The following is a 20,358-nucleotide window of genomic DNA, read 5'->3' as shown; positions in this document are numbered from 1 at the left end:
TTTTAGCCTCGATGACTCAGAGTGCATAATAACTACTGTAATTAAGCCACAGGATGATTCTCTTCAGTCACAGATTCTAACGATGAATAGGAAGAGAATGCTAATTATGAGTCACATGCCTCTTTCTTCAAGCTGCCAATAAAACGGTCACAAATCATCTGCGTGTATACAAATCACCTTGATCTCTATTTAGCTTTTAATTTCCTGTTTGACTCTACGGTTTGCCATCTGATTTCCGTACAGCTCCACCCTGTTAACGCTGCCATTATCCTCCCGTGTTGCAGATGGGGCCCCGCTGAGCGAGCTGTCGTGGCCTTCATCCCTGGCGGTGGTTGCTGTCTCCTTCTCTGGCCTCTTCACCTTCGTCTTCCTCATGCTGGCCTGCCTCTGCTGCAAGAAGGGCGACATTGGCTTCAAGGTGAGCTCACTGCTGCCCCCTGCTGGAGGTGGTGAGGAGAGCACAGACTGTGCACAGTGATGGAAACCCTGCTCAGAACTTTTAAGGCAGGGATGGGCAACTTAAATGCTGGAGGGGGCCACAATTTTTCATCGACACTACCACAGGGCCACATATAGGACCGTGCACTTCACCAGATATGATGAAACTGCAATTTTTAAATATGTTTACAGTGCAGTAACTTAACATATTCCATGCTCAAATGCATGTATAACAGTATAAATAGGACTACAAAAGGTTTGAAGCAAATAAAAAATATCCATAACCAAGAATTTGATTTTATCAATGCAAGAACAGCAGACCAACATTAATTGCAAGAAGTAATTTTGTGCATTTTTACACTGCACTTTTAAGATTTCATGCTCAAATGCATGTAGTTGTACTGAGGGCCACTTCAAATGAGGGTGCCGGCCGTATGTGGCCCCCGGGCCTCCAGTTGCCCATCCCTGTTTTAAGGAATCAAATGTGCATTACTAGTACAAACACACTGCACAGACATGGGAAAAAAACATCTAAAAGCCTTACATATGTTTTAATAAACTGCCATTCAACCTCTTTTAACACCAAGTAAAGTATGAATTGAGGTTGAAATCTAGTCAAGTTGCACCAGATTTTTCTCATTAAGTGTCAAGTACACTGATTATTATTAATTGCTCAGTTAATTACTTGAAAGTCATGAAAAAAAGTCAATCATAAGTTCTAAAAGCCCAAGCTCATGTCTCCAAACGTCTTGCTGTGCCCATTAAATAACTCAAAGACAAGCATTTACAAGGATACACAGAGGAAAGTAAATCCTGGAACCAACAAATATTTTATTTTTGTTTGCATTAAATTACTTAAATATTAAATTGCTGGTGCCCTGATAGCTCACCTGAGTGAGCACCCCATGTACGCAGGCTGCCAAGCCTTTTCTGTCCATCTCCAGCTGTCCTATCTTTATGAGTAATTTGTTTTTTTCCTGTCAGTTGACTCATCAATTATTTTTGTAGATAGAATAAAGAATAAATTTGTCTTTGAAAAGGAACATTACTGTCCTTCACTTGGTATATTAAAATGTTTGCTTCTTGTCAGAAAACTAGAAAACTGTGGAAAAAAAAGCCTGTGACGTCTTTCAATGTCTTGTTTATTTTTTATTGAAAAATCAACAGTCCAAAATCCAAAGATATTCAGTTTTCTTTCATTTATGATTAAAAAAAAAAACTTCAACCTTGAGTAGCTGGAGCCAGTAATGTTTTGCATATTTGCTTAAAAAATGACAAAAAAAAATCATTTGATTATCAAGAGTTGCAAATTAGTTTTCTGTCTATTGATTAATAGCTTAATCAACTAATCAGGGAGGTTGAGAACCATATATTTTACAGTTAGAACTGATTCTCAGGAGATGTCGGATTATGATCACATTCATAAGCTCCATAACCTACATTTGCTGTAAATGCTGAAGGACTATTGCCTCATTGTGGAAGTGATGCAATCGAGTACCCTTACCCATCCCAGGCTGTCACACATTGTGTCTGTGTTGCCTTCAGCTGCCAGTGTGACTCAGCCATGCTGTGTCAAACATCAGCACAGAACCGAGCGGCTGATGGGGGCTAACAGAGACTGACACAGGCAGGAGGCATATGGAGCGGGAGAGGGAGGAGAAACCCCAGAGTCGCTGCGCTGGCTGTTTCTTGTCGCTACTAGTTTCCTCATTAACTTGCCGCTCATATTACGACATTAGCATCAAAACATATTTTTCATTTTGCTCATGCATTTTAATGTTTGTATCTCTTTTAGCTGGAGAATGGATAAATTACAGCCCTGAGTGAACAGCCTTCTGTTAAGATCACTTATGCAAATCTTTTTGCAATTTGAATACACAATATTCCCCCATAATTCCTCGCATGAATTATGGGCCTAGGAACGGAGGGAATAAAAATAATTTTCGGCTTTTTGTTGTTGATTAGAGAGCTGCGGAGAGCAGGAGAGGACAGGAAAGAGGATGAGTGCAGAGCAGCTTGTTTCTGTAAGTGTTGAGAGTCAGGCCTGTGCTTCAGGGTTCACACTGAGTAGGAACAGCCTGTGGTCGGTAAATGCTGCTGGGATAACGGTGTCACTAATGAGCACAGCACACAGAGGCATCATTAACAACTTCTGGACTTTAGTGTCTGTGCCCCTACGTCTGTCTTCCACATACCAGATCGCCTCTGCATCATTATGCGAATGTGTATTTTAATAGCCTACAGGAACACTGGGAGTCGAGTTCTGCGTCTGCTATCTATTGGCTTGCTTTTAACCTCGACAAGACTAATGACAGAAAGATGGCTAACTGCTAAAACAGCAATAGTTGATTTATTCTGTCCTGATTGGCCACAGCCCCACATTGAGCCTGGTTGTTTTACCAATGTGACACTATTGATTCCTGCAGGGATATTGTCTTATAGCACCCTGTCATCAGAGGGTTCAGGGTGAAAGTTAAACTACAATATATCTGGGATTATGGTACTTTAAAGCTGCAGAATAAGAGGCAAGTATAGTTTGAAAAATTATTTTTAAGACTCTGCATCTTGCCAAGCATCTCTTAAAATCATAGGACAGGACAGGCACAAGAGACAGTTCAGATTTTTGAAGTGGGGTTCTAAGAGGTACTTATTCATAGTTACGCCTCCAGTTTGGAAAAGCAGGCATGTGTACCGATACAGAAGCTAAGCAATGACTGCAGTGGACGGGGGCAGCAGCAGAACGTATCCTGAAATGTCAAATTAGTTTAAGTGTATATGCTGTATTTATAATATTTTCACCTTGCCATCAAACTTCCCTGTTTAAGTTTACATCATAATCTATGCTTTCTCTCTCGTGACTAAACTGGTTCGATACAATCCTTAATTTTACCTCACAGAACGCAGGAGTTCCTGGCTTACAATGCTTCGATCGTTTGATTTGTTTGTTATTCTGTGACTTTTGGGTATTTAAGGGTTAGGTTGGAATAACCAAAGTCACACAATAACATTTATAAAGTAACCAATCAAGGCAGAAGAACAGCAGCAATGTCTGTGTTCTGTTTTGAATTTATGTTTTTTCAATCGAGTCTGGTGGCTTTAAAGAAGACATAAACAGCATCACTTCCCTTGTGTAAATGTAAACAGGGCAGTATGACGCCAAGGTTAAGTGGTGAAAATATTCTAAATGTAGTGTACACATAAACACTAATATATATATATATCACTCATGCGTTTGGGGTCACCCAGGAAATGTCGTTTTCCATGAAAACAAAGTGTTCTTCATGAAATGTGTTGCAAAATAAATCTAAAAAATATATGGTAAAGATATTGAGGGCAGAAATATTAATTTTAACCTGTAGTGTACATATCTCCAACTTTACCTCTAGATACTCAACCAGCCTGAGGAAGGATCATTTTATTGCTTCTCCAATCAGCAAAAATAGTTTCAGCTGTGCTAACATAATGCACAGTTGTCTTAATGACCAATGAGCCTTTCAACACTATAAACGTGGATTAACACAATGTGCCACTGGAACACAGGAGTGATGGTTGCTGACAATATATAATAGATATTTCATAAGAAATTTAGACGTTTTCAGCTTTAATAGTCATTTACCACATTAATAATGTCTATTCTTGAAAAAAAAGAGCTTTTCTTTAAAAAATAAGGACATTTCTAAGTGACCCCAAACTTTTGAGCGGTAGTGTATATTTTACGGTTCTTTTTTTAGGTGTCTTAATACATTTAGCTACTGTCCCTGTCCCAGTATTTTTCTTATCTTAGTTCTCCTGCCGGCTTCTACAATCTACTGTAGCCAATGCACTCACTGTGGATAAGAACCTCATACAACCCCACTTCAAAAAAAATCTGATATCTTTTAAGTTTTTTAGCTCACTGCGGTCTCCTCTTTTTAATGTCACGCATAAATTGAACAGAAAAATAGATTGAGAACAACAGCCTTATTTGAGCTCACTCACAGTTGACAAGTCATAACAAAACTGCGGTGCCCATTTGAGAAAAAAGGCAATTAAAGGATTACAGTAACAAGAAAGCGCATTGTCACTGTGGTTTTCTAACAAGGAATCCTCTGTCAAAGGAGCACAAGTTTCAGTTGTGGGGCAATTTAAAATATTCAAATTTATTTGGCTTCTGCTAAAACAGTATTGTGACTCCAGTGAATAAAACATGGGCTCGTTTTCTTGATAATAGTTCATCATAATTCCAGACAAGACAAACAAATCTTTGTTTAGCTCGGCAGCAAACGTCACAGAATGGTTAAACAGTCTTCTTCCCTCTCTGTGGCACCAGCTTGCCCCTCAATAGCTCACTTTTAAGGTGTGCATTCGTGTGGTAACTGCAAAATCGCATCGCTGCTCCGTCCAAAAAGCCTTATTATTCCTCTCCATCGCGGTGCTCTTACTGGAGCGCGTAGTGTGAGGCTGAGTATTAAGTGCTTTCTAAACTGAAGGCTCTCCGGGGAGCTATGCAACGCTGACTCACAGCCAGGTGCTCGCTTTCACACTTCGCTCTGAGGAGAGTGGCAGATGGTCCTCTTGAATGAGTAACACATGTACACACATTCCTATATACACACACACATTAGTGTTTTAGGACACCTGTAAACACACACAAACACACACATGTATAATAAGCCATTCAAATATTTCATATTTGTCCATCCTGCAACCCACTCTCCTGCTCCCCTCCTTTCTCATTTCCTCTGGTTTTCTCTGCACTTTTTTCTCCTTTCTTTACCTCTGTGGTTGCTGCAGGTGGGAGATAGGCTTGTTATGGGTTACAGTTCATTAACCAGAGGATGCATGAAGGGGTAAATGGCTCAGTGCTCGTGAACAGAGCACCATTGCCGGCCTGGTTCCCAACATAGCCACCGTCTTAGAAACTGCTAACGAGATTGACTTGAATCGTTGTGGGATGCTGCTTCATGTGGTAGGACACGGTCAGAAGAGCATGAAGAGGGGTTTGACTGAAGGATCTGACATATTTAATGAAATGAGGGGAAGGCCTGATTCAAGTCTGAGGTCTGCTGTAACCTAAAAAAGATGATGCAGACAAGGAAATCATCATAATTGCAGCATTTCTGTCACATTTCAGTGCCTGAGTTACTTCAGTTTCTACTCACTCATTTAGTTTGCCCCAACCACCCGTTTATGTTGTGTAATGAAGCAATGCAAATAGATATAGTATAGATGATGATACTAAATGCTGCCTTATGTACCACTTGGAGACTTTACCCTGCAACCGAAGTTTCATTGTGCAAGATCAGGCTTCAGGGGCACAGAGTGGGAATAACAGAAGCACCATTGTACCCGTTACAAGTCAGTGTAGCATCATAATAATGTATGTTTAGTTATTTTAAAGTTAAAAAAAAAAGAAGCTGCATAATGTTCTTCTCTTTTATTGTGGATTTCTGTCACTTGCTTCATGTCAGATTTACTTCTGATCTGTTATTCCCTAAAGACAGGTTGTGACTGCAATTTTTTTTGCAAAGAAAAACAGAATTCCTAGCCAGAAATTGAAATTTCTGAATTTGATCTGCATATATTCATAATATTAAATGTACTTACATTTTCTGATATTATAGTTAGATTATGTGGTGATAGTTTTCATAGAACAGCATTTGTTGGTGCACGTCCATCATGAAGAATTATCTGATCCTCTGATGTCCAGCTGTCTTAAAATCCTGTTTTAATGTATCGACTGTTAGGGAATGTGTGAGCATCTTTAGTGCTGACTTGAGCAATTTCAGAGCATTGTTTCGGCACAGGGGCATAAGCGCACATATAATGATAATAATTTTGGTTTGCTGCAGGCTTTCCTTCCAGGAGAAGAGTAGATTTTAATGAAAATTCCCCCAAAATACTGGCATCCTAATTAATACATTTCAACCCAAATCACAGCCCGGAGTGACTAGAGTTAATTAATCTTTAAGGATTTAGTTAAACACTGTGACCAGTGCTTCTGCTGAACAAAATTTACAATGTTTCCATACAGACAAAAATAAGTATGTAACAATAATGCAAATATAAATGAACATGTAGGACTCTTAAGGACTCATATGAGCTAGGGAAGTTGTTTCCTCCCATAACTCTTGACTCACCATGACAATACTTTTCTAATCTACCTTGTGATCTGCCTAATGCTGCAGATTATGCACTTTATCTAGTTTACTGTTAATAAACTGTTTCCTTTGGCTATGTATCATCCACCACTCTGCTGATGGAAGGTTGTCTGTGTTAAAACACTGTAAGCAAGGTGATCTGTTTTATGGGAACAGAGGAACGCACCACCACATGCTTAAAATCTAAATAAACAAACAAAAATGTTTTATTTTTATTCAATCAGAACAGTTGGATATATACTTGCATTTATCAAAGTTTCTGTAACAGCCATAATCATAGCACTATTGTTATGATTCTTTACTTAAGCTATTAATAAAATATGGAAATTGTGGTTTGTAAACCGACACAGACTATGCATATTTTTATACACCCCAAGGGAAGACAGATCAGATTTAAAACCCACATGTGGGAAAGGAAGATGAGAGACTACATATAGGACAATGCAATTATTTTCTCTTGTATGTTTGTGCAAAGTATCAAATCTGTCTCCTTCCTATTATGCAGTATGTCAGCACTTTTAATACATACTGTATGGAGGTTTCTATAGGGACACGCTACAACAATTAGAGATCAAGGACACTGCAGCAGACTGGAGCAACAACAGATGAGGGCAGTAAGAACAGTAGCGGACTGAGCAGAGGATGTGGGATATGATGTACAAGGATGGAAACAGAGAGGGTCACTGTTTTCCACTTCCTGTCCTCCTCAACCATCTTAGTAGGGAGGCATTGGGTGAATCTGCAGTGAATGGACTAAAGCTTTTAGGGATTTTTTTGCATAGCTTTTGATAGATGGACTGAATGTCACTCTTACCCCTAATTGAAAGTAGTACACTAAACACTAAACCTTTTGTATTGCAAAAGGTGCCCCTGGTTATCTGATAAATTGTGCACATTAGAGGATGTTCGGCAGATACCATTACATGGTTGTTGTATTGGAATTTTGCGTACTTGCAGCTAACTGGGAGAAAGGTCAAAATATACAAAATAGGAAAACCTTCAACAGAAAGTTCTGGTCTAGTGATTATTATTCATCCTGGTTTAGAACAGGGATTTTACTGTACTAGTGCAATCTCTTGTACTGACAGATGTTACAGCATGGTTTAAATCATGGAGCTCCAAAAAAATCAGAACACCAGTGATTCCTCTCAGTATTTTCTTACTTTATTAAGAACTTTGGGCAAATTGAACAGAAGTTTCAATAAAAAAATACAGAAAGGAAAACCCAAATTATGTATAAATACATTTGAGTTAGCATGTGCATGTTATCAATTCAGACAATACAATTGTGTTTGACTATATCTAGGTGATATCATCCAATAGAATTCCATTGAAAGACGCTACATTGTAATATCAAATTATCGCCCAGCCCTAAATGCAAGTGGGGATGTTGCATCCAAACTAAATCTTCCTTTGAGAAGAAGTGGGCTAAAATAAAACAAAAAACAAATGTACTTTTTTTTTACTGCACAAACAAACAAACAAAGAAACTCTAACTATCCATAACATTTTTTTATTTGCTTGCGGTAAGTATATAAAGTTTAGTTTTGTCCTAAGAACCTTGGTTTGTATATGTGAGTGTATATGAGGAAGAAAGAAAAGACAGACCTAAAGAAAGACAGGCTTTGTGTTTACAGTCTGAACACACACATTAGTGTGTTCCCCCTACAGAGCCTTTGTCGTGACCCACACAATACACCCCACAACGTACATGACTTATGTATATAGCTCTGTGGGCTTGCCTCAGTGCAGTTGAATGCCCTCACAGTTGAACCATTGTCTCCCACTATCTCAGTGGTGGGATGGCTGCAAGTGGATGACTAATTCCAGCATGTGTCTTTGCACCAGGAGTTTGAAAACACTGAGGGAGAGGAGTACCAGGCAGATCTCTCCGCCCTGGCCTCGCCCTCCTCCCAGAATGGCCCCGAGGTCTACATCCTGCCCCTCACTGAGGTCTCCCTGCCTGTCTCCAAACAGCCTGGCAGATCCAGTAAGAACACCATCAACGCATAACATCTCAAAGTTACATCTGCTTGAACTTTTTATGACCTCTTTTTTTCTTCCTGGTTTCTCCTTTTCTCTCTTTTCCATAGTCATAATTCATTCCCAGCTCTTTAGAATTTCTGCAAAGCTAACAGACTATTAAAACAGGTTGTTACTTCTCTGGAGCATCACACAAGTGAATTATGCAACATCTTACAGCCTCTGTGTGGATGAGATAAAACTGAGTTCATTTTGTCTACCTTAGTTGGAACAGAAGTGGCCTCTTTCGTTTGTTATCCTGTCTTGTATGTCTCTTCTTTCTCGCTCCCTTTCTCAGCGAGGAGCAGACATCTGTCCCTTGTATAATGCATTTAGAAATGGACCTACTGCAGAGTTACACACTGTATGTGAAAACGACAGCCCACTCGAGAGGAAGGAATCTGACCTAACCCTATTGTATATTATTTCTTGGTGTTTCTGTGTGTTCCTCAATGCATGCGACGGTACATTAACATGAATCCAATATGACATTTGTTAATATTTTACTTGAATCTTACATAATCAAACTTCAGCACTGCATCCATGATCCTCCTCAGCAGCGTCACAGCCTGTTTGTGTTTCTTAAGGTCATACTGCCTCGAGCCCAGCCTGTTAAAATGTGTATGCGCATGTATGTTGAGCGTGTGTGTGTATGTGTGTGTGTGTGTGTGTGTGAATCTCAGTATAAGCCACATCCTGGGTGCCTCTCCCTGCATGACTCACTGGCTGTCTGCGCTGCACTGTGCTCAGCCAGAAGGGAGGTGAGTTGGGGCTCAGCATCCCAGGATGTGAGCTCCGGCTATGATTGGACAAGGCAGCCTCAGGCTCACAGCCAATCACGAGCCTCCCCTCCGTCCTCCATAGCTACCGCTGTATGATTGGACCAGGTGTTGCAGGGCGAGGAATGGATAGACGGCGAAAGGAGACGAGATTGTGAAAGAATGTCTCCTTTCACTGAGTCAGAGAGAATGCTCTCTTACACGTTCCTCCTTTATTATGTAGATACAGTAGAATATGGCATTATTACTATTATATTAACTTTTTTCTCATTGGAGTACTGAAAATGTGTAATTTTTGCAGCCTCTCCATTGGTTTCCTTATATCTGAAATTGCATGCAAAAATATGAAGATGTGAAAAGATTGTGAGGATAAGAAATGGCAGGAATCATATTTCAAATGTGTTACGTCAATGAGCTGCAGGTCAAAGACTGAGCGAGCTCCCCTATACATATTAACATCATGCACGTCATAAATTATCCACCCCCTAACTGACATAATGAAAAACAGCCTAGTAATTGCATGTTGAACAGAAACACTACTTATATAGTTAATACTCTAAGCATGAATGGTGTATTTCACATCACTTCTACATCTGTATGAACACACAGTACAACGTAAGCCATTGATCTCACAGTCCTGCTTTTCACTTGTTGGTCTAATCTTTTATTCAAGAGGTCGTGTAAAGCTTCACTACAGAGGCTCGATGCACCCACCAATCCCACAGTCTCACTGGACCCCACCATCTTCTCTGGGAATGCCAAGAGTGGGACGGGAATGCAGACTCACGCTCACACATTCCACATTCGGAATAATACCACTTTTTAATTTCTCTCCGTCGGGGAGGGGTGGAGAAGTGTGGGTCTGTTATCACCGTGACAACCTCTGCCCAGCGTTCCAGTGGAGAATGGGCCTTGTGTGTGTCTGCACATTAGTGTTTGTGTGTGTGTGAGTGTGTGTTTGGCGCACTGGGTACCAGGAGACGCAGCATGAGCGTGTGAGTGAGCGAGCCAAACAATGGCCCCGATTTAGGCCGGCTGGGCAGTGGGTGAGCATAAGGCCGGGCTGAAACGTCCGTGGAACGCACCAGTGGAGGACTGGCATTATGGGGAGAATACAGTGAAGGGTCTGTGACAGAATGAGGAGAGACAGGGGAAGGGTGGTGGCATGCACCAGGACCTAAGAGCGGGGAGGGGAGGCTTGAGATAGGGGTGGTGAGTGTGTATGACAGAGGTCTTTTCTGCATCTGACAGAGCAGTGTTTGTGTCCTGTTTGGCTGAGGAATGCTGCTGTCCTGGGTGACAGGGGGGCATTATGTGGGCCTTATGTCACTACTGGGTGTCTTGAAGCTGCACACAGAGCTGGCGCGTCAGTCGGCACACTACCAACATGCGTGACGGTCACATCAGGCGTGATACATGACCAGAAAATCTCAGCACCCAGAGCAGAAATCTGAACCGTCCGCAGATTCAGATTGGTCCGCCGACTCGAAGCTGCTTCTATCTCGCTCGGCTTAAACGTAGTCTGTGTAGGAACCGAGGATTTGGGTGTTTGCTCGACAGCTGGAGAGCTCGAGACGAGGACAGTATGTGTGTTTTTGTGTGTCCCAGTTGGAGGATGAGCTCGGTGCAGACTGGGAGAGGCAGCGTGGCGAGCTTGTTCAGCTGTGCGAGGGCTCGGAGGGTTAAATCCTGCCGAGGCTCTCTCACACACACACTGCGACCGTGGGCTCTTTCTCAAACACACACAATGAAGCTAAGACGCCTGGGGTTGGGGCTGGGGCCACGGGCTCGCGGTTCTCACACTCTGAACCAGCGCCTCACCCCTGCCTGGGACTCAGTCGCTGTCTCGGTGCTTAGAGTGGCTGGCCGCTCCACTGCTCCGCCATCATCCTTCCACTCACCATCATCATCATCTCCATTTTTGAAAAATGAGGATCCATGGAGGTATTTGAATTGTGCAATTGTCTTGCTCTTGTAGATACGATTTAATGAGAGGGTTGGTTTATTTGCTTCTCCTTTAGTTGATTCAACTTTTTATTCAGGAAAATGTACATTTATTGTTTGGCAGAGAGGAGTTTCTGTTTTTTCGCTTTCTAAATATGTCTGTGATCCATTTCTGTGTCAACTCCCAACCTTCTGTTTGGCTTTTATTGACTTTACTCAAACCATCTTTTCAGAAATCTGCTGTTTCTTTTCTCAGTATTTTCCATCTCTATCCAGCCATTTGTTTCCTGTCTTAAAGTAATCTTATGTCTTTTTCACACTTCCTTTCCAGTCCAGCTGCTGAAATCATCAGACCTTGGCCGCCATAGTCTACTCTATCTAAAGGAGATTGGACATGGCTGGTTCGGCAAGGTGAAAAATGCTTTTTTTCTTTAAACAAACACACAATTCCACAGTGGTTTTTACATTGGTAGAACCAATTTTGTCCTCATTATTACTTGCTTTAACTCTTCTAACTGCCTCCGTCCTTCCCGTATTAACTGTTCTCAAATGTGCTTTCTACTCTCTGAGGAATGCGAGCGTAATGTGATGATGATCTCATTCTAGCGAAGCTAATCTTTGGCACTTGTGTTTAAGGGAGAGGAGTCGAAATTCACAGTCACAGTAAATTCCTCACAATTTACTGTACAGTACATGCTGCTGCATCACTCAGATTTACTCACTCAGCATTCTCATTCTACTTTTGTTGTTTTTTCTCACTGCATGTTGATGCGGTTTGTCATCAATTCTGTTCTACATTGCTAAAGTTTGGTGCAAAGGTTTATAGAGCTGCAACTAATGATTTTCATTGCTGATATATCTATCATTTTTTTCATAAATTATAGTTGTTTGGACTGTAAAATGTCTCAAAATGAAAGATCAGTTTTTCCCAAAGGCCCAGATGACATCTTGAAATGTCTTGCTTTGTCCACAACTCAGATATTCAGTTAACTGTCATAGAGAAGTAAAGAAACCAGGAACTATTAACATTTCAGAGGCTGGAATCAAAGAATTTTAACTTTTTTAATTTATATTTTAGTAAAAAAGGATGAATCAATTATTATTTGATTAGCAAAATGTGTTTCATTTAAATAGTTGACCACTAATTGTTAATCTTAACAGCTCTAAAAGTATGTTTACTTCTGTATACTTTGCAGGTTCTGCTTGGCGAGGTGAATGCGGGCCTCAGCACCACCCAGGTGGTGGTAAAGGAGCTGAAGGCCAGTGCCAGTGTCCAGGATCAGATGCAGTTCCTCGAGGAGGTGCAGCCATACCGGTCAGTTCACTGAAACATCAGAGATCACACAGTCAATAAATGATCAGATATTTTTTTAGTTTTTACAGTATTTGTGCATTCATACCTACTCAAACCCTGTTTCCTCTGCCAGGACCCTGCAGCACCCTGCCCTCCTGCAGTGCCTGGCACAGTGCTCAGAGGTCACTCCTTATCTGCTGGTCATGGAGTTTTGCCCTCTGGTGAGACACAATTTAATGATCAGATTCTGTTTATTCAGTTCTTCCCACTTGCCTCATTATCTCCCTTCTAAGTACATTGTTATTTGGTTTATTTATACAGTCAGAGTAGCTCACAACCTCATTTCCTTTCCCTCTCAGGGTGATCTGAAGAGCTATCTGCGCAGCTGTCGGGTGTCTGACTCTGAGACTCCTGACCCGTTGATCCTCCAGCGAATGGCCTGTGACATTGCCTCGGGCCTTCTGCAACTCCACAAATACAACTTCATACACAGGTGCAGTATATCAGTCAGTCCAGCTCTTTCTATCCCCTCACCAGCCTGAATATTAATGCTCTAGAGAGGAACCCGAATGCTCGGTGCGCCCCCTGCTGGTCTCTCCCTGCAACAACATCCTGGTGCTGCCTGAGTAGTTGTCACAAACTCCAGCATCAGTGATTTTGTTGCCGGGGGCGAGCCCCTATCGCTCTCTCTCAGCCATGTGGTGGCTGCCATAGCAACCAATCAGTGGCTGCCAGGCGAAAGAGCTCCCTGTTCGTGGAGGAGGTGAGATCAAACAGCGACTTAGTTTAGTCTGTGTCCTTACATGGTCAGGTGAAGAAACATGATACTTTGTGCATATTTAATGATATGATTTCATCATTTCTGTGGCTACATAGGATAATCTTAATGCTGTGAGACATATTCATTGACAATATGGCAAATATAATGTATTTTTGATAATGATATCCATGCTTAAATAAAGAAAACCCATTGGGTGTAACAGGAAAAAAATAAAATATTATTCATAAAAACTTCAAGTTTTAATTTAAAACCCCCGAAAACCTGATTTTAAAGTATTTATACTATTAGACAATTGCATAATGAATGCAGAATATGTCGGCAGCGGGATAAGATTTTCCAATTGAAGGCATTTCTAGTCCAAGTAGGATTGACCAATCATGTGTGAGCGGGTCTTGGTTCAGTGCAGGTAAACAGTCCGTGTAGAGAGCAAATGAGGCAGAATGCATTGGCCCGAAAAAGATTGTCTGTTACCCTCAGAGGCCAAACCGTCATCAGACCAAGAGCTGACAGGTTCCCACATTGTCTATACTGTAACATTAAATGCTTATGACTAAATAAGAAGCAATTAAAAAAACAAACAAACATATTTTAGTATTAAAACATTAAAAGTTTAATACTCAGAAACTGTGTGGTTGTGGTTTAATCCATTTTTACAGACAACAATGCCACAAATGTCATCACATTTTGATCTAAATGCCGATAAATCCAGTATTCAACTGAGCCGCGCCCACTTTAAACCAGTGTGAAGGTCAGAGAGAGAACAAAAATGATTGAAAAATGAAAAATAAAATAACCTTAAAATGTTCTAACAGATTGAGACTAAAAGCTTTTTCGGGGCCTTTAAAGAAGATGAATAAATATGGGCTTGTTTATGCAGCTCAGTTGTGTTCAATTAGATGACAGTTTCCTTTGTTTTTACAGTGACCTGGCCTTGCGAAACTGCCTCTTAACTTCAGAAATGTCAGTTAAGATCGGAGATTATGGTCTTTCCCACAGCCGATACAAGGTCAGCCAGTCTTTTTTTGTGTCATATTTATTAACTGCATCTTACCCTGTTGCCCTGTCACAACTCAAACATGTTTTTTTTGTATTTATGGTTCTTTAGGATGACTATTATGTAACACAAGACCAGATTTGGGTTCCCCTGCGCTGGATTGCACCTGAGCTCATAGATGAGGTCCACGGAAACCTGCTGGTCGTCGACCAAACAAAATCCAGCAACATATGGTGAGATAGTGACAAACTGAAAATGTGATTGTCACTTTAATAAGATAACACTACATCACCTATATTTAAAAATCTAAAAATGGTTTAACCCTTTGATGCACCACATGGGTCTAAAGTGACCCAACTGAGTTTTTATTTTCTATAACTTTGCAATAAATTAATTTCATCATTCAGTATTCCAGGTTTTCCTCAATCAACTTGTTTTTGATCATCATACATCCTATTTTTTTGTTTTCATTTCTTACTTTTTGAATAAAAACCCTTTGTGTATCACTATGCTTCTAATGCACATGGGTAAAAAATGTCATTATGGGGTATTGTGTGTATAATTTTAAGGAAAAATTAATTTAATCAATTTTGGAATAAGGCTGTAACTTCACAAAATGTGGAAAAAGGGAAGTGCTGTGAAAACCTTCCAGATACACAGTATGTGTGACAAAATGATACATAAACATGTTAAATATATTAAATATGAGTGTTTGGCCCCTCTTACTGCTAAAGTTACTATTTGAAACAAATTACTATTATTATAGTATTAGGTCATTTAATTTTAAATCAAATTTGGATTAATGAGTCACTTTTGTGTGTATAATTGATGTAATAATACAAAAACTATTTTTCTTCATAAAGTATGAAAGGAAAAAAGGATATAATGATCGATTGTAATAAAAAAAAAAAAGATATTCAAAGAATACTTGAAACATTCAATCATAAAATAAATTGATTTTAAAAGATAGAGCAAAGAAACACACAACCAGCATGAAATGAATGTGGGTCATTGTTGACACATGTTGTGCATTAGAAGGGTTGTCCATATGTTGTGCATCAAAGGGTTAACATTGACTTTTCATTGTGTGCATAAAAATGGGAATAATATGCTCTAATGCAGATTTTAATGCTAGAATGTTACTTTTTCTTTTATTGTGAAATTCTTTGCAAATATGTGTACAGCACCAACATGCTTGCAACAGTCTTCTTTATGCAAAACATAAAGAAGGCTACAGTATGAAATGAACAGATTGTTTGGAACAGGGCCATATGTGGGATATGAGTGGTGAACACACATACTGATTTCTTTCCCTGTTCCAGGTCATTGGGGGTGACTGTGTGGGAGCTGTTTGAGCTGGGAAACCAGCCGTACAGACACTACTCTGACAGACAGGTGCTGACATATGCTGTGAAGGAGCAGCAGCTCAAACTACCCAAACCTCTGCTCCAATTCCCCCTGGCTGAGCGCTGGTGAGACATAGTTGCATTCACACACACTCGGGGAAACCTACAGTACATACACATACACAGACGGACACTCAGAATGTTATATATCTTGATACCACATACTTTTTAGACATTACTAGGCCCCTCAGGTCTCGCTGACCAATTAATTTCTAACAAGTCAGTGTGTCTTGCTTTTTAAAATCGCTTTTTGCTTATGGTGGTGCGCCAGTCCACTGTAGCAATATTTCTCTTTGCTTGCAAGGGCAGATGATCAATACTTTCCCTATTCTTTATGATTCCCCTTGGCATTGACCAGAGTTGAATCACCTCATTCATCTTTACCTGGGACGCCAGCCAAATATTGTTTTTATTTATTTATTTTTCAAAATTGTTCTTCAGTAAATTAAATGTGCTACACACACACACACACACACACACACACACACACACACACACACACACACACACACACACACACGAGTAAACTCTTTTAACTATGTCAGCATCTGCACTGCACCTCCTTCATACACTCTATATGTCTTGAACGAGAACTAGGTGTTGCTAGAAAGTGCTGACATCAAAAGTTCTGTTTTATATTTCCTTGTTTTCAGTCTAAAATCAATTGTTTTTCTTCTTACATAAAAACCAGTAGACATTATTAAGTAGAGCTTCCATGACACAACAGATCGATTAATCAATCGACAACCACAAGCCATTTCTTTTGATCTTCTTTTTTTAGTCAATCTTTAATTTTTCATTTAAAAATGGTGGAAGATGCTGTTTTCAGGTCTCATTTATGGACATTTAAAAATTTCATATTTAAATAAATATCTCTGTTTTGGACTGACGGGACAACATGGACTTAATTATTTCTTTACATTTTATTGACTAAAAAATTAAGAAAAAATAATCTTCAGATTAATCGATAATGAAAATAATTATTACTTACAACCCTATGAATAATGATTATGCAGACGTAACACGAGTAAACCAGTTATAATTTTTAATCTATTTTGCCTCCGGTCTTTTCTTCTCTTGCTGTCCAGGTATGAAGTGATGCAGTTCTGCTGGCTGCAGCCAGAGCTGAGACCCAGCAGTGAGGAAGTCCACCTCCTGGTCACATACTTGTGTGCCAAAGGCTCCAGTGAGGCGGAGGAAGACTTCGAACAACGCTGGAACACCTTGAGACCCAACCTGCTGGGCAGCACCTCCCACACAGCTACATCCACAGCCCTGGTCCTGACCCCTACACCCGCCTCCGCTGATGTCCCCAGTCCAGACCAAACTCAGGCAGTGGAGCTGGCCTCCTCCGCCTCGTCCTCCTTCCCCCTCCTGGAGCACTTCTCTGACAGCTTCCACTCTGACACAGGGGACGACCTGCTGACTGTCACGGAGACCAGCCACGGTCTCAACTTTGAGTACAAGTGGGAGCAGGCCCGAGCTGAGCAGCCCTACTGCTCCTCCTCAACCAGTGGGCCACTGGGTCAGGGGAACCCATATTACCAGGATATCTACTACTCAAGTAGAGGAAGCACCTCAGGGGGCTGCAAGACCGACAGCCTGACCTCAGGCATATCCCCATCCTACTACGAACCTGAACACCCGGGGGTGGTCCCGGTGTTGAGTGCCCACAGCCCCTCAGTCAGCAGCGAGTACTACATTCGCATAGAGGAACCAGTAGAGTGCAACATTAACCTGGATGACAGCGTGGTGGACTACAGCCCGGGACTGGAGGCCAGCAGCAGCAAGCTATCCTCAGAGAGTCGGACTGGTTCATTAAAGGCACAGCCCAGTGCTTACTGGTCAACTGACAACAACAAATCTACTGCCTACGACTCTGATTCAAGCCCCACTGTCCAACTCACCATGGAGCCCCTGCTGAGACAGCCATCCAGCACCAGTCCTGTAAAGCTAAGTCACTCACACAACTCCTTCTCTTCCAGTCAGGACGACACGGTCTACTGTGAATCAGCATACAAGTCACGCCAATCCTGTCTGTCTGAACTGGATGCATCGCCAGAGTCCAGGTCGAACCTCCTCCATCCGGTGGGGCATTTAGAAAACCCTCGCAGTTTATCACAGGCGGTCAGCAGCCCCAGCTTAGGCTTCTGCGACCCCTACCTTGAAGCCAGCACAGGGCGGAGCACGGTTAATGAAAACTGTCATAACATGATGGGTCCCCTCAGAAAGACACTGCCCATTGTTAACCACATCAGCATTGATGTAGGCACTGACGACGGCCTGCTGGTGGGCCAGCAGAGAGGCGAGGACATTGAGGATGACCTTTTCTCTGAGGGAGAGGCCACTAACTGGACCTCAAACCATTCAGCAAACAATAATAGCCTGAGCTTTGACAGCAGGCACACGGGCAGTGGGCATGACAGCTATCTGGACCTTCAATATGCTGCTAACACAACAGAATTATGGTCTTTGACCAAGGCCACCACCAGAACCTTCCACAACTCCAGGTCTTGTGGCTCATTTGAAGCAGAAGGAGGAGGTTGTAATGCTGCTAGCAAGCCTTCTGAATTAGGTTCATACATTCACTTATGTCACAAAGAAACGGAGGAAGCTGCCACTCAAGCGGAAAGAAACTTAACCGCAGAAAATATAAGAAGTATTGATTCTCTGAGCAGCTCAGGTATTAATACCAGAGGTACAGAGGGTGGAAAAATGGAGGGAAAATATGAAAAACAATTGTTCCTTAATGGAGAGAGGCTGTACTCTGAGCCTAAAATGATACCTGAAGCAAGCTATATTAAGTCCCCGTCCTCTTTCAAGGAGCCTCAGACTGGTCAAACAGGAGCTCTGTCAGATAAGCAGCGAGGTAACATGTGGGAGGGGGTTTCAACGGGAATCTCTCTCGCTGTGGGAGACAAGAGGCTGAACTATCCAGAGACATCAGAGAGCAGCAGGTCGTTGGACAGCGGCGTACGGGTCAGAGACTCCAGCGTCAGCCTGGTTGAGCTCGGTGACTACAGTGAGGATGACGACGATGACATCACTGATATTACGTCAGGGATCTTTGCCGACTTCAACCTGGACTATGCTGAGATAGAGGAGGAAGAGCTCAGCCCACTGAAACATCCAGAGGGAACTCCGGACTCTGTCGACACCCTTAATTTGTCCTCGTCGATGGCGAGTCCCTGTGATCAGGCATTCAGCCCCGACCCCTTCAACACCCCGGTCCTCCCAAAATCCTTGGACAGTGGCTACGACACAGAGAACAACGAATCTCCAGAGTTTCTCTTCAAAGAGCTTGGAGATCCTCGGGGTGGCGAGAGGAGCCCGAGGCTGGGTGGAGAACCTGAACTAGTCCTGCAGGTGGGTTTGGGCCAAGGGGTCTGCACTTCCACAAACACCTCAGAGCTACAGTTAAAGGGCCTGACTGATAAGAACCCATACAGAGACTCAGCCTATTTCTCTGACTATGATGCTGAAAACGAGAGGAGCCCTCAAGAGGAAGGCAGTAAGTTCTTTGCAGGTCCCAGTAACTGTGACTTTCCTTCTGATAAACTGAGCTCCATCAGCGTTGATGATATCATCAAGAGGCAATGCAACGAGGAGCATTTAACACATTTGACTCATATGAAAAGTTGTGCGTTGGTGAGTCTCTCGGAGGTAGACCCTAGTTCACAGCATCCCCTTCCCACCCCTGGGTTGTCTATGCTGTCACCGTTTCCTCCACAGATGGGCGGCTGCCTGACTAAAGAGTCGGCCCCGGCTGATGATGATCTCGGGTTGGAGACGGAGCACTCGGGAGAGGAGCCCACGTCGGAGCTGAGCTCCTCTATTGGGTCTGAAGCTTCTTCCACCGTCCAGGAGGCCTCTGGAAACCCCGAGGAGGGGAACAAGAAGGCAGAAGATTGCTCCCCCGTCCAGTCTTTGCATTCTGACTCCACCATTACCGACTACAGTGACGAGGCCGCCAAAGAAAACGAAAACGGCGAAGGATCCACAGAGGAGGAGCTGCCCGAATTCAATCACGTCAAGGAGGAAACTGAAGACAGAAGGGAAGGTGTGAGAATAAACGAGGAAGACTTCGAGGACATAGACGCGGAGGAATGTGACTCACAGGACAGCTTGTGCGAAGAATCCAACGGCCCCGTCGACCTGTCCTCGTCCTCGTCGCTGTTGGAGCTGTGCGGGGAAGACGTGAGAGCCCCGCTGGAGGAGGCGGAGGATGAAGACGACTCGGATGACAGCGAGTCTGATGAGGAGCTGAGGACCTATAACATCCAGGATGAAGACAGCGAGGAGAGCGAGGAGGATTTCAGCATAGTGCCAGTGGTGGTAAGCGACTGCAGCAGGGCCAGACACCTCCGCAGCCTCCTGAAGATGCCCACGCTGCTCACGCAGTCCTTCTGTGACGAGTTGGAGAGGAAGAAAAAGGCTGTGTCCTTTTTCGACGACGTGACGGTGTTCCTGTTTGACCAGGTATGACACGTTAACCGGTCAAAGTTGTTCAATGTTTAATGATTATTGCTTTTTATAATAACTTTATAACAATGATAATAA

The 20,358-nt window shown here is 42.3% G+C and overlaps 1 protein-coding gene across 3 annotated transcripts in view; it reads left to right on the top strand.

The window, feature by feature from the left end:
• The window catches only part of aatka (apoptosis-associated tyrosine kinase a), a 40,682-nt gene that overhangs the window by 17,658 nt on the left and 2,666 nt on the right, over positions 1-20,358 (top strand). For 2 of the 3 annotated variants that reach the window (XM_059348189.1, XM_059348188.1), the window contains 10 exons: positions 285-418; positions 8,427-8,568; positions 11,655-11,734; positions 12,520-12,638; positions 12,751-12,838; positions 12,977-13,110; positions 14,320-14,404; positions 14,504-14,625; positions 15,715-15,864; positions 16,887-20,277. In XM_059348189.1, coding sequence (XP_059204172.1) covers positions 285-418; positions 8,427-8,568; positions 11,655-11,734; positions 12,520-12,638; positions 12,751-12,838; positions 12,977-13,110; positions 14,320-14,404; positions 14,504-14,625; positions 15,715-15,864; positions 16,887-20,277 — 4,445 coding nt within the window. Of the gene's footprint in view, positions 1-284; positions 419-8,426; positions 8,569-10,394; positions 11,324-11,654; positions 11,735-12,519; positions 12,639-12,750; positions 12,839-12,976; positions 13,111-14,319; positions 14,405-14,503; positions 14,626-15,714; positions 15,865-16,886; positions 20,278-20,358 lie in introns of those variants that run through there. The other variant, XM_059348190.1, reaches the window with a different exon arrangement.

Source organism: Centropristis striata, chromosome 13 (genome assembly GCF_030273125.1).
Source record: "Centropristis striata isolate RG_2023a ecotype Rhode Island chromosome 13, C.striata_1.0, whole genome shotgun sequence".
Lineage (NCBI taxonomy): Eukaryota > Metazoa > Chordata > Actinopteri > Perciformes > Serranidae > Centropristis > Centropristis striata.
Note: the sequence above shows the minus strand (reverse complement) of the source record. Positions and strands in the feature narration are given on the sequence as shown.